Below are 14,999 nucleotides of genomic sequence, written 5' to 3'. Positions count from 1 at the left end.
CGGTTCAAGTCTCTGTCTTCCAAGCTTCATGTTCGTGCTCGCCCTCTCAGCTTGCAGGGGAGTAAAGACCCAATGCTATCACCAACACAAGATAAACCTCCAGCTGTGCCTTCGCCTACAAGAGATAAACCTCCAGCTGTGCCTTTGCCTACAAGAGATAGACTTCCAGCTGCTACGTGATTTATCTTAGCTATTTATTTGTAGATAATTTTTGTGTTTATCATGTATCTAAATACAAGTCATGTACTGCTCTATAAATACAGTAATAATACAACTCTAAAGGCATCAAGTCTTTTGCCTCAAACACTCTTCACTCTCAAATTCTTTACTAACAAGGCATCCCCCATCGGTGTTTCCCTTTGAACAAGGAAAGTCTATATATGGTGGGCACCTCAGCAAATGGAGGTGTCGACCATGGATGCCTCTTATGAACAAAGGTGGAGGTGCTCATGTTGGACACTTCTACAAACAAACACATCCTTCCTGAACACCTCTTTTACTTTGTACTAGGAGAATGATCGAGGTGCTTTGCGAGGTGCTCTTAAGAGTAAATTTTTTCATTTAAAAAAAAAAATCTTTATTTCATTTTTTATAGGGAAAAGTGTGATTTTTAATGTTTTAAAAAAGAGTGAAGTATAGCAAGCAATTAAAGAATTTAAGAAAATAACTTTAAAACCCATTCTTTAGAATTCTTTTCTCAAATATAAAAAAAGAACGGTGATTTGAACTTCTTATTTTAAAGAACTCGGTTCTGTTTTAACTGCGTTGTCAATCTTTTTTTGATTAACTAAAAGTTATTGTCACTTAGTAGTAACTATCATGTAAAGAAAAATTTTTGTTTTTCTTGAAGTTTTCCTCTCTTAAAATCTTGTCTTGACATATTAATTTACACATACAATATGTAATAAAAAATATTTATAAAAAAGATTTTCGGATCTAATTAACAATTTATAACTGAGTGCCAATTACAATTACAATCACAATTGTAACCGAACACAAATACAAAATTGATTTATCAACTTTTTTGATTGCTGTAAATAACTGTTTGGTCTAGTAGATATGACACCCAGTCTCTTTTTGTTAGAGGAAGCCATAAGTTCAAATCTCAAGGACGACAGTTGATTAATATAAAAAAAAAACTTAAGAGTAATTAATAGAGAGAAAGTGAAGTGAAGAATGAAATGGTGAGGAAGGCTATAGCTGGGGGGTATTTATAGGCTAAACCGATATTTTAGAAATGGCCATTTCAAGAACCGTAATCGAACTGAAGCTAGGAACAAGTGACGAGTTCAGTTATCCGAGCTTATCGGTTTGATCAGTTTGGTTATCCAGATATTGACTGGTGAGATCGAGAGAGGCGCCGATGGTGAGAACCCAAGAACTAGTCTTTGAGAAGAAAATACCTGCAACAATGGCGGAGAGATCTCAAAGGTATCAGAGATTTGCAACTTGAGCAAGAGAATGTGTCCACAACCACCATTACCAGGGACGAAGATGAAGAGGTCCTTCGAAGGGTGAACCGGCCAATCCCAAATGAAATTTCTCAAAAATCGGGACCCATTGGTTTTGAGGAGAGAACGGGTCGTGGATAAGAGTTCAACTTGGTTTTCCCATTGTAATTAGTGGGGTTAGTGGGGAAAACCAGGACCCTTTTTTTTTTGTTGCTTGCCATTGTAATTAGTGGGGTTAGTTGGGCCCATTTTGGTCATTTCACTTTCCCTCACTTTTTACCCTTACCTTTTCAATTTTTTACATTTCCTGCCATTCTTTTGGTTTGTCTCAGGGTTTTTTTTTTTTTTTTTTCTTTTTTTAGTTGGCTTGCCATCGTCAATTCTTGGGGTTGGGTGTGGCCTTTTTGGTCATTCACCCTGATTTACCTTTTTGGCTAATTCCCTTTGGCGGATGAAACCGAGTTTGTAGAGAGAGAAGGGGACAAGTGGAGAGAGAAAGGATGAGCGAGGAAGAGGGTTTGGTTGAGATCGAAAGAGTGTATGGGTTTGTTTGAGATGGGATTGTGAGATCTTTTGCTGACTGATGGGGGTGGTGGGTGAGCTCTTTACCCGATGAGGAGGCGCCACTGTTAGCAGCTGATTTGCCCTTCTCCAGACCCTTGATTTCTTCTTGGGATTCTGCGATGCAAATCTTTCCATTGCCTTCATCCTCTTCTTTATCAAATGTCTCTTTTTTCATATACGTCTCTCACATTGCTTTCTTTGTATTTGCTTGGCTTGCGTTTTTCCTGGGTTTGGTTTGCGTGGTTGTCTACATTAAGCTACAAGGTCGTTCAAATTTTTCTTGGTTTGTGTTTAGTTTGCAATTTTTCCTTTCGTTTTTTCTTTTGTTTCTGATGGGTTTGTGTTTTTGCAGAGTTTGTGTTTATGCTGGGTTTGTGATCAGTTTTCAATTTTTCCTTTCATTTTTTCCTTTGTGATAATAGATTTTTTACTTTTATGTCTTTGTTGTTTGATGCATAGGTCTGTTCTTGCGTGGATACTTTGTTGCTTTGAAGTAATTGGTGAGTAATTTAAAACTTCAGTTCTCTACTTCATAGGTCTGTTTTTTTCTTCTATTTCTCAACTTCTATGCACCTAGCTTTTTAGTGCTGTTATGGTTATTTTCATTTCATTTTTATTCCTTTGTGATAGTAGATTTTTTACTTTTATGTTTTTGTTGTTGATTGCTTAGGTTTGCTCTTGCATGGATACTTTGTTAGTTTGAAGTAATTGGTTAATTAGTAATTTAAAATTTCAGTTCTCTACTTCATAGGTCAGTTTTTCTCTTCTTTTTTTCAACTTCTGTACACCTTTTTAGTGCTGTTATGGTTGGTTTTCTCCTCACTTTTAAGTTTTTTGTGTGGTGTTTCTGTTCTATGCTTTTTTCAAATACATAATTCAATTGTGATATTTTTTTATATATGGTGTTTGTCTATTTGTTTTTAAAAATTATGAGATTTGTATAGTTCAGATTGGTTACTTGATATTTATATTGTGAACTCTAAAGTTGAAAAATAGAGTTGACTTATTTGTCAACTTCTGTGTTTCATTGTTCCCTTTGTTTTGTTTTAACTGATGTTGTGGTTGATTTTATGTTACCTTAGCTTTTTTTTCCTTATCAAAAGCACTTTATTTTGTTGTATTCTTCGTCTTTTTTGTTTACGGGAAAATTACAGTTTTGGTGGGCTCTTTACCCGATAAAGAGTTTACTATCTTTGTTGTACGTTGGTTGCATAGGTCTGTTCTTGCGTGGATACTTTGTTGCTTTGAAGTAATTGGTGAGTGATTTAAAACTTCAGTTCTCTACTTCATAGGTCTGTTTTTTTCTTCTATTTCTCAACTTCCATGCACCTTTTTATTGTTGTTATGGTTATTTTCATTTCATTTTTTTATTTGTGATAGTAGATTTTTTACTTTTATGTCTTTGTTGTTGATTGCTTAGGTTTGCTCTTGCGTGGATACTTTGTTGGTTTGAAGTAGGGGGTGTGGTTTGGCTGGATTGGATTGGAAATAGGGTGTTCCAATTCCAATCCAAAAACTTTTGGAATGGAATTTATGTTCCAATTTCCATTCCAAAAAATCAAAATTTCAACATCTGATTCCGATTCGAAATTTTCAGATTTCTCAGAATTTTCGGAATTTTTCGGAATATAACATTTTCGAAACTTTCGAATAAACATTTGAAATTTTTTAATGAAAAATCGGAATTTTCACATTTTCATAATATTTTTTAGAACATGTTCAAGATTTTTTTTGAGAATAATGATGAAATTAACTAAAAAAAATTAAAAGACAATAGATTATGATGCATTTCAATATTTATATTAAAATGTAATTAAAATATATGTCCAATTTTAAAAGAAAATTCAAAATATTAATTTAAATAACATTTAGAACCATACCATCCCATACCATTACCATAAAAAAATCTAAAAAAGAAGGGAAAAAAAAGAGAAAGATACAAGCTAGCAAGTTTTTCATTGCATGGAAAAATAAGGAGGTAGTGTTTGCACTTGCTTCATAAAAATGGAGTTCTTCCACTCTTGGGTAGTAGATCCACATTTTCTATCACTTGATCACTTCCAATATCTTTGGCACATAGGTAACGATAAACAGGGCCATACATGACTTCCATCACACAAAGAAAAAATCTCTGACCTTCAACACCTAGTACAAACACCAAATACAAATCAGATATATTTCTTAAGACTATAAATACAAAAACTAAGTTTAAGCAGAGCTCATCTAATTAAAAAATTGTACTTCAAAGCTAGTTTTCTATGCAAGAACCTTGGCAGTTCATTTTGTAAATATATAATCAATTAACGTGTTAGGCTAATTCATCATAGAGGTAATTACAAAATAGGATGACAAACAGGAGAAGACTATATCAAAGCCTGATGCCAAACAAAACACAACAAATATATTTCCTCAGTCTAAGTTTTATTATCTAGCTCATGTGACAAAAGAGCCAAACTTGTTTACCAAACAAAAAGGACTACATGCATTAACTCCTGTATCACTTTATTGAGAAGAGTTTTGAAGGGCAGATGTCCATCTGCTATACAAAAGCAAATAGACACCGCTTTTCCCACTCCCCCAAAGCTCAACAAGACTCAAGCACTTTCATATATAACAAATATTTTGACTACCCGTAACAAATAATTAAACTCTTTATCTGAGAATGAGAAGATAAAACTGACAGTATTGAACAAATCTGCTGTAAGACACAAATTGGGAAACAACAATTTTAGCCACCAACATTATAAAGGCAAACTTGGTTAGAAAATTATAGATTCATCCACAATACCAGTTTAAAAGAAAAAAAAAAAAAAAAGACAAACCAAGATAAATTTATCATGTTAAAAATTGCAAATTCTTCTGTGCATAAATAATTAAATATACAGTAAACTAAGTGCATACCACTTTCATATTCAAGTCCCCATTCATCCAAGTGACAGGCTTCCCAGTTCTGGTTTACATGCAACTACAATGAACATAAACATATAAGTTATAATTTTCTGAAAAAATAATAAGACAAAAACAATAAAATAATTTAAAGTTAAAAGTAGCATACCATTTTTCGATTTCCTCAAGTTCCTCAAGCTGTTCTTCAACACTTTCACATTCTAGCTTGGATCCTCTTAGCCAATCTTGGGTGCACACCAAAGCCTCTATAATACTTGGTGTTAAGGAACTTCAGAATGGATCAAGTACCCGATCACCTGTACTAAATGCACACTCGAAAGCCACCGATGTCACGAGAATAGATAACACATCACGTTCCATTATTGCAAGTGCACGGTATGTTGCATACTTCCCTTTCCACCAAGCCAATACATCAAAGTTTGGAGTTTCATCCTCTAACCCATCACTCAAGTACTTGTCTAAATCATTATTAGCATCTGCTTGCTCTTTTCTTTTCAATCCACTTCTAAATATCTCTTTCTTTGAACGATTCCCACCTGGACAGCTCACACCACTCTCTAAATTGAATGATGATTGATCATCTAACAAAGTAAGTTCCAGCTTATATTGAAAATAAAGACGTGACATCAAACTTTTAAATTTTTTAACCTAAGTATCCACATTTTCATCTTTGTCCTTCTCACTATGAAAAATATCATTGTCTAAATATCCCCTATACCACCACATCACATATTCCAATTTATATCTAGGATCCAACATAATTGCAGCCATCAAGATTGGGTTAAGAGAATCAATATCACAATATTTGTCAAACTTTTCATTCATTTTCCTGGCCATGGCACTAAGAAAAACATCATTGTTGTCCGTATGGAGTAAAAGCAAATCTTTGGCTTGTGTCACTTCATCAACGTAGGTGTTGGAAGTGGTATAAAGAGAACTAGATATACGCCTTGTTAGGAGATAAAAATCTTTTAGAAACTTATGCAAGCATCTCAATTTGCTCCACTCATCATCATCCATAGGACCTCCCTCACCACACTCATTTTTATAAATTGGATCTTTCTTCGATAGCCTATCAAATACTTTCTCAAACTCCAAAGATGAATTTATCATGAGATAGGTTGAATTCCATCTTGTTTTCACATCTAAGTGCACAACCTTCTTACAAGTTACGCTCTCCTCCAAAGCACATTGTTTAAACATTTGCATATGTGATGGACTACTCCTCACATATTTAACACTTCTACGAAGAGTCTTAATGGTCTTTGTCATCTCTTCAATTTCATCCCTCACAACAAGGTTAATGACATTAGCAAAACATCTTACATGAAAGAACTCACCACTTAACAGCATCATATTTCTTTTGTTCAATCTCTTTTTTAAATCTGCAACGCTTGTGTCATTATTCTTTGCATTTTCAAGGGTGATTATCATGACTTTTTGTATACCCCACTCCATGAGACAACTTTCTATTGTCTTTGCAATGGCCTCACCTTTGTGTGGATGTGGAAGGACTCAGAAATTAATAATTTTCTTTCTAAGGTTCCAATCCTTATCAACAAAGTGATGAGCCGTCAATGCAATATACCCAAGATTTTGAATTGAAGTCCACAAATCTATTAAGATACACACTCGTGCAGACATGTCATGCAAATACTCCTTCAGCTTGTTTTTTTCCTCATGATGTAATTTTAAGCAATCTTTGGTCACTGTAGTTCTACAAATCACATGAAATTTCAGTTAAATATCTTCGCAAAACATCCTAAAACCTTCATGCTCTACAAAAAGAAATGATAGTTCACAAAGAATAATCATTTTTGCTATAGACCTCCTACATCTTTCCTGATCAAACTTCCAATTACAAATCTGACCTCTCATGCATCATACCAATAACTGATTGTCCATTATCTTGTTCATCACGGGGAAATTTTTTGCAGTGCTTAGTATATATGATTCCACAATTTATTGGTCCCACTCTTTGAAGGTGCAGTAATTTTGGCTTGAAAAAAATTACAAAGAGCAACTCCCTTATAATTTCCAGTTTCCTCATCTAAAACTTTATGAAAAAAATTTCATACCTTTGATTTTCCATGATTTCTGACTTTTATCTTCTTATTTGCTCTTTCTTAGCCTTTATTTTGTTCGCCTCAGGGCTGCCAACCACATATACTTAAATGTACCATCAGGTTATGGCTCCCTGACGAATGTTGCTTCATTTGTTACAAGATAAAAGGAAAATTATAAATACTTATATATATAATTTTTTGTAAATAACAGGTACTTACCAATAGGGACATCAGCTCGCCCGCATGAACCCTCGCCTGAATCAACATTATGGCTTTTTCTTTTTCTCTTCAAAGGTTGAACTAATTCTGGCTCGTCCGTTTCATCCTCCTTTAGCTGCTCGACTGCCATCTTCCTCTTTCCTTTTGGATCAGCCTGGCAAGCGATCAGGGTTTCTAGCACATTTCCTTCACGATCTAAAGACACCTCAATGATCTCTATGGGCTTCTTTTTCACAGGTGCTATGTCTTCCTCATCGCTGGAAAAGACATGAGCCTTATAATTCCTTGGTTCATGTCCCTGGCTTTTGTAAAAAGGAGGCTATCAAAAGCAATTAGTTGGGCTATATCCACATCATTGGTTAGGAATTTTGGGAACCAAGTTGCCCACTAAGAGGAAAAATATGTCATAAAATTGCAGTTAATCTTCCTTGGCAGGTCGAGTCTGAGCAGGTTGTGTAATTTGGTTGTCAGGATTTGTTCCAAATCTTTGTAATATGCGACTGCCCTACTATAGTTGTCTCCTTCTGTGAAATCCATTTGCCAAGACAACAAGTGATTAACCAATGGGAAGTAAAAGAAAGCAAATTTTTGGGTTGAGCCAAACTGATGATCAACAAAATTCGCTTGGTACACTTCGACCCCAACTTTGCAAAACTGAAGCATACTGGCCGAAAGTGTTCGACTCCCCAGGGTAGATCTCTACTGTTCAAAATACTTCCCCAAATATTGCCAGCCTCCTCTAACCCTTCAAGATCCTCAGGGAGTGTCTTGTCAATATTTAACGAAAGGTAATGGGGGTGGCGGTGATGCACACAAGTCTGGAAAGTCTTGGCTTGAATGTATGTGAGGGAACAAAAGAACCTCAAGCAAGTTCCCACAGTGTGGTCCATCACTGGCAGTGAAAGAATGAAGCTGGCAAGGACCTCGTCAGTAGGAGGCACAATTGCTGCTTTTGAACGAAGCTTGGGGAAGTATGCTTGCAACCAAACTTGGAACATCCAGAGTGGTCCCCCAACATTCACATCGATTCGCTCAATGGTGATATCTCGCAGGCATTTGTAGAGGTGAGCAAGCATGAATGGGCCCAAGGCGAGAGGCCGGTCTGATGCTAAGGCATGGCCCAAGATGGCGAACTCTTGAAAAACCTTATTGCTCCTCGTACAGAAAACATATTTGCTCAACCAATACGTGAGGAAAGCTGTATGCTCCTTGTCCGAAACAAGGCCTCACGAACGTCAATAGCATTTGAAGAAGGAATCATAGTTGGAACAAGAACAAGTGGCGGAGTTGTGAAGATCAGTCTTGAAAATCCCTTGCCAACACACTGTGATGTCATCATCCTTCTCCGCCTTTTGTTCAAAGCATGGGATGATAGCATCACCATAAGGTCTGAACCCGAATATGGCAGCCATGTCTAAAATGGTAGGGGTAAGATGGGCGTAAGGAAGGTACATGGCATTCATGGCAGATGACCAGAAACACAATGCCGCAGCAAGCATCGGGCGATCAAAAACTAGAGCAATCAACGATAAGGCGATTGCATCCTTAATTCCAAGTGTTTCCCATACTGCTCCCTTCTCTCGCTTAACCCATTTGTACCATGTGGCCCAATAGTTTGTAACTGTTAGCCAAATGGTTTGAGGCTTTTGGGATGTCAATGTCCCCCAGCGACCGCCTTTGTAAAAAGTTGAGTAGTCGACAAACGAATCCTTCATAACTTCATCAATCGGTGAAAGAATTGTAGTTTTGAAGTTAGGGCCCAATGCTGATATAGAGTTTGGGTTCTTTTTTGAGCTTGAGACCGGAATGAGCAATTACCTCAATTTTCATAATAGGGGTAAGACGAGCAACAATGGTTTGGTGGAAGGCTCAGCTTCTCTGCCCATTTGTCCAAATGTTTCAACTTTCCTCTAGTGAACCATCTTTGAAGAATGCGTTTGAGTTTGAAGTTCAAAAAGGGTTTGGGTTTTCTAGAAGAAAGAAAGAACACTTAGAGAATTCAAGAAGTTCAAAAAAGCTAGAGAGAGTTTGAATCCTGAAAGCATAAAGAATGATAGAATGACTAAGTTCTTAATTTAAAGTCTTTGAGCCTGCAAAGCTTGGTTTAAAAACGGCTATTTGTTTTTCAGAAGTTGCAGGGGGTTTGAAATTGGTTAAGGTTAATGATGATAGTGAGTTTTAATGGCTAAAACGACGGCAGGATTTAAGTAATAGTTACGTTTCATAATGAAAAGACACGCCGCCTAGGGTTTCGAGATGGAAAGAAGGTGACGCCGTCTTTGAGCGTACAAGGAGATTCACTGCCAATCAAGCCGCGCCACATGGCTTAAGGCGTGCGAAAAGCTGCTGTGAGCAGTTAATGAAGCAACATGACGTTTCCTTACTCAATGGATATTATTGGCTCTTCGCCTAGTGCAAAAAGAAAAGCAGAAAATCTCTAAATCCTTTTGTTTGCCAAGTTTTCTCTTCGCCCAACATAAAATGAAGCCTTGTGCATTGACCTTTCGCCCAGTTTGCATTTCAACAAGTCTTTGTTCTTTCGGCTAAGCCAAGCTGAAAGACACTCACACTTGGGGGGCAATGTTTGTGCCATAAATTCAAAAGTGACACCTGGCATTAGTATAAGGCCCATAATTAAAATTTTAAAGGAAGATAGCCCAACTTGAAGGCCCACATTTACAAAAGCCCAGGATAGCCTGGGCGAACAAAAGTTTCTTGGCGAATGACACTCTCGGCTATTCCAAGCTAAGAAGATTTGTGAAGAAAAAGGAAGGAGCCATTAAGGCATCTACACATGTCCACATAAAGCTGTCCAAAAGCATACCACAGTTGTCAAATCACGGGTACCAAGATTCCTAAGCTTGTTCAGAGTCGTACACGCGTCAACAATCTGAAGGAAGATCAGCTAGCTAGGGTTTCGAAGCCTTGTCCCACTATAAATACAATTTTGGAAGAAGAATTGAGGACTCTACACACCGAACCCAAAATAACCCAACAAATTGCATATTCTCTCTGTCAATGGCTTAAGTCATTTTTTCCAATTTGTCTACTCATAGAGCATGTCTTTGCTTGTCATTTTAGTTTAAATTTTTTTTATTACAAGTGTTTGTCCTTACTGATCATTTACTACTTTTATTTACTCTTCCTTGCATTTATTTTGACAATTGATGTACTTCTCTTTTGGGATCTAAGTATTAATCAATTAAAGAGATACTTGCTTCTCAATCATAAGTATTTATTTTTGGTCCCTTTTCTTTATTGTTGAAGTTTATTATCTTCCTTCTATAGTTAGATCTATGGTTAAGAGATTACCAATGAATATCAGCTAGATCTAGATTTCATTTAATTTATTTTCTTGGTTGAGGATCCGTTACTTCAGTACTTTTATTAACATCACCAACAAGCACACACATTAGTTTTTAACATTTTTTTAACAAAGTCCTGGAATGCTCAGGCATAGAAAAGAACCAAGCACAAACGTCTGATTTCATTTTATTTTTATTTTTATCCTTTCAATTATTTTGTATTCGTTCTAAGTACGATCTTACTTGGTGGCACGTCCTATGCTCAAATTAATCAAATGATATAGATCAAATCCCACCCTTACATGTGGCCAAGACATTTTTGACCATACCAATGGCAAAACTTCAATTGGGGCTCTCATGCACCATCAACAATAAGAATAATGAAGAAATTACCGGGGTGTGCACACACCTCTCAATCTTCACATGTTCACCTGCATATATCGATCGCTTCTGTACATACATAACAGCATCCGCAATAATTGAGACGATATTAATGTGGAGAGAGAGAGAGAGAGAGATAGAGAGAGAGAGAGAGAGAGAGAGAGAGAGAGAGGATATACTGTAAAAGTAGTGTAGTATATATGCATCCGTGCATATATCAATTACAAAGTCAGAGTTTATATATACGTACAATATATCCACACAATCAATGATCATCGCTTGTTGGCTACCTATATATATCAGTCTCTGGCTTAATTAATTACAATTATCATCCTTTAAAGACATATTATATATATATAATATATGGAGTATTTCATATGCAGTAATTTAAGCAAAATATGTATATATGATCGATGCTCCGGATATATGTACTTACACACACACACACCTGTATAATCATCTACATATATCATTTTACTTCTTTCTTTCTTTCCTTCCAAACATGCACTTCTTTTCTGTCGACTATGAAAATGCACTTTGATATATATGCTCATTTAGAGAGATGATCAGCTATATCCTGCATGACCTTAACCTGTGTGGCAAGGCATGTTATGTAATGAGCAGTTTCCTCCAACAAGTTGCATAAATCCATGGATTCACCGCCCGGAACAAGCCCCCGAAGCATCCCAGCTTGATCTCTTGGGGGATTATAATTAGTATTTCTGACGAAAACCCTTTTCTTCCTCAGAGTTTTACCTAATAATAAGCATCTCTTTTTCATCAACTTGTGGTGCCTTGCCCGCTTTCTAAGCTTGAAAAGAACAGCTCTGCTCCAATCCATCCTTGGCCCAACCACATGAGCCATGGACGAATAAGCTGCCCTCTTGATTCTCTTGCTGCGCTTATGAATTGTTTCATCCACAGGCGACGACGATGATGAACTAGGTCGACTGTGTACTTTGATATGCAGGAGGGATCGAAGAAATCTACGAGCAAACTTGATTCTGTAGGACTTGGTGCTTATAGTGACACCATTTGGACTGGGAGTATCACTAGTTCTGGCCATGGTGGATTTGCTAGGAAGGATAAGAAGATTGAGAAGAAAGAGTGACAATTTTAGGGTTCTGTAAAGATTTGAGGAGGGTGACTATATATATTTGTAGTGGTGGGGGATCTAAATCCCTAAATCCTAGTACTTGAGTAGTAGCTCTGACAGAAATCACTTTATGGGGAATTAAGGAAAGTAAGAGAGAGCCAGATGAGCATGGGAGATTGGAAGTTGGGATTTGCTTCTGACACAGAGGGTCCTCTTGCTTCCAAAGGACAAAAAGGCATATAAACAAGCTCTCTTAGCTCTGCCCACAAACCTCCACCACCAGGTTGAGGTGGTCTAATTATCTACCCCCAAAATTTTTTTTCCAAAAGGCCAAATTTCAAGTAATTTAATGTGGAAATGGAAGGATATGAAGAAAGGTGGAATGGATATTGAAAATGGATGCGTACAGATGATGTAGAGTTTGGAATCAAAGGTTTTATGAATTGGATTTATAATTTAATTAATCAACTTTGTTATCTTTATTATACATAAAGGTGTGCCATATATGTCTATCTCCACTAGAGAGCGTGGGAATCACGCAATCTCATGATCAAAAGTCATAAGATTATGTTTCTTTGGGCTGTGAAAGAAAACATGTCAGCTTACTGACCGAAGGTCCTAGGGTGAGGTACAGAATAGTAATGTCAAGGGAATGAATTCTCTAATTAATCACAGTATTTCATCATATTATATAGCATTTGATGTGTCAATTAACCACTAAAAATAATAAGTGATATAATAAATGGATCCACTTCACATCACATAATGTGGTCCGTAAATATGATTAATAAAAGTGGTCAAAGAAAATAGGATATTCTCATATAATAATTACATTTTATGTGTTGATATTGCATTTAATTGTGTCTAAATTGACGTTATTTTAGACTAGCATATTGAATTTATAATTTAATATTGAAAAAGACAATTAAATAAAATAAACAACATAGTTTTGTATATACTATTAAAATCAAGGGTTGAAACTTGGCCAAAAAATGAAAAACATTTACAACGACATAACATGTGGTGCAATTAAATTTAAGAGTAAAGAATCTAGGGGAATGCTATCCACCTTCTTTTTTTATTATTCTCATTATACAATGTAATTTTATAATCGAAACCGTTCATTTTTCAGATAATTATTTGAAGATCATCTCTGCTAAAAATCAACTAAATCGAAAATCATTTAGTCATGTAATCGTTATCAAGTAAACAAACGATGAATCAAATTATTACCATAACCGTTTGTTTATTTGATCACAGTTACATAATCAAATAATTTTTAATTTAGTTAATTTTTTGTATAGATGATTTTATTTATAATTAAATCTAAAAAATAAACGATTTTTATCATAAATTTACATTGCGGAATGAGAATAAAAAAAAAAAGTAAATTAAAAAAAGTGGATAACATTCCTAAACATCTATACTTCAATAGAAAAAAGGTAAACCCGTGAACATCCCAAAGTTAAAACTTGTCTGCATAATATGTAATATCGGCATGTTATAATTTTTCCTGATTTATGAAAGTTGCTAAGCTAAACCTATGAATGCCTCGCGTGTGATACACGTGCTTTCCAAGCTATTGTCTTTGGCATAGGCCAATGTCTTTAGCTTTCATTTTCAAGGAATAGGGGTTGGAGAAGTGCTCTTATGGACCCACCAAAGAGCCAACCACCACATGATGGCACATGGTTCGGTTACCCACTTGTCTGATCAGGGGAACCTTTTTTTCTAATCTAATCTTCATTACTTGCTTCTCAATTAATGCTTTGTGTCTCTGTTAGCTTTAATCTTTTCCTTAAATCCACTATTGGACGGCTGCCCGTGTTTCTTAAGTCAAAAAGACAATTCAACCCAGTCTGCTATTACAAATCCCAACGTGTCATCATCACACCTCAATGATTCGAATCTTCTACTAATTTTTTTGTTTCCTTAAATTTAAAACTCTATTGCGATACAAAATTAAATGCATTAATTCAATTTAGATACATAATTATATATGTCATTTCGGTAGAGTCAACAAACTTTAAAATATTTTAAATATATATTCAATTTATTATCTAAATTAAAAAATGGACTTCCGTCTATCAATTTGTTGAGATATCAGTTAAATGACAGCTTGACTTTTATTGACGGGGATTAATTGGCGACGTGGCGCCAACTCAGTATACATTTCCCGCCAAATGAGCGATACATGTCCATCTGACACGGGCCCACACACTCTTTCTTTCTTTCCCGCTCGTCAAACACTTTCCGGACCATTTAGTCTTCCAAAAACATCACGTTTTCCCCCAAATTCGAATATAAATCTATCACATGTGTTCAACGAGTGAGAAAGAGATTATGAGTTTGTAGACCCGTGTCAGGGGTTAGGTGGACGGGTGTTACCGTGTCGCTCATTTGGCGGGAAAGGTTTGCTGAGACGGCGTCACATCACCAAGTAATCCCGGTCAGCAAAAGCTAAGCTGGCATTTAATTAATCTCTCAACAAATCAATGAACGGAAGTCCATTTTTCAAGTTAGATAGTAGATCGGGTGTATATTTGAAATATTTTAAAGTTTGTGGACTCTGTTGAAATGACATATATAACTATGTGTCTAAATTGAATTTATGCCAAAATTAAAACAATGTCATTTTAAACTTTTGTATAATTATTTTTCAACTCAATTATAACATGTACCCATGAAATATAAGGAATATTTCAAATTAATCCATGAGAAAAAAAAAATGTTTTAGTTTAAGGAATTAATCCATGCTAATGTGGTTTTTTAATAACTTTGGATACCAATTTATGTGGTTGGGACAAAGATGATTAAAAAAACTATTAAAATTTGAAAAAATTCAGAAAAACTTCTAAAATTTTTTAAAAATACCCAAAGTACAGTTCGATTTTCAGCCTTCTTTTAAGCATTTTTAGTGCAATTTGTCTCACATTAGAGATTTACAACTTCTTCAAATCCTCTAGTGCCTATAAATAGAGACCATTATCCCTCATTTTCACTTGCACCA

The 14,999-nt window shown here is 35.7% G+C and overlaps 1 protein-coding gene across 1 annotated transcript; it reads right to left on the bottom strand.

Annotated features, from left to right (window-relative positions):
• Positions 1–11,139: 11,139 nt before the first annotated feature.
• On the bottom strand, positions 11,140–12,399 carry LOC147292733 (transcription factor IBH1-like). The gene has a single exon (XM_086233590.1). The coding sequence runs from the start codon at positions 11,957–11,959 to the stop codon at positions 11,444–11,446; it is 516 nt and encodes a 171-aa protein (XP_086089716.1). The 5' UTR covers positions 11,960–12,399; the 3' UTR covers positions 11,140–11,443.
• Positions 12,400–14,999: the final 2,600 nt, after the last annotated feature.

Source organism: Dryas octopetala, chromosome 2 (genome assembly GCF_963921425.1).
Source record: "Dryas octopetala chromosome 2, drDryOcto1.1, whole genome shotgun sequence".
In the NCBI taxonomy this organism is placed as follows: Eukaryota; Viridiplantae; Streptophyta; class Magnoliopsida; order Rosales; family Rosaceae; genus Dryas; species Dryas octopetala.
The sequence above is the reverse complement of the archived record's forward strand: the minus strand, read 5'-3'. Positions and strand labels throughout refer to the sequence as shown.

Bases quoted from the DNA above. Each gene is read 5' to 3' on its own strand.
- LOC147292733 (XM_086233590.1), bottom strand. From the start codon at position 11,959: ATGGCCAGAACTAGTGATACTCCCAGTCCAAATGGTGTCACTATAAGC.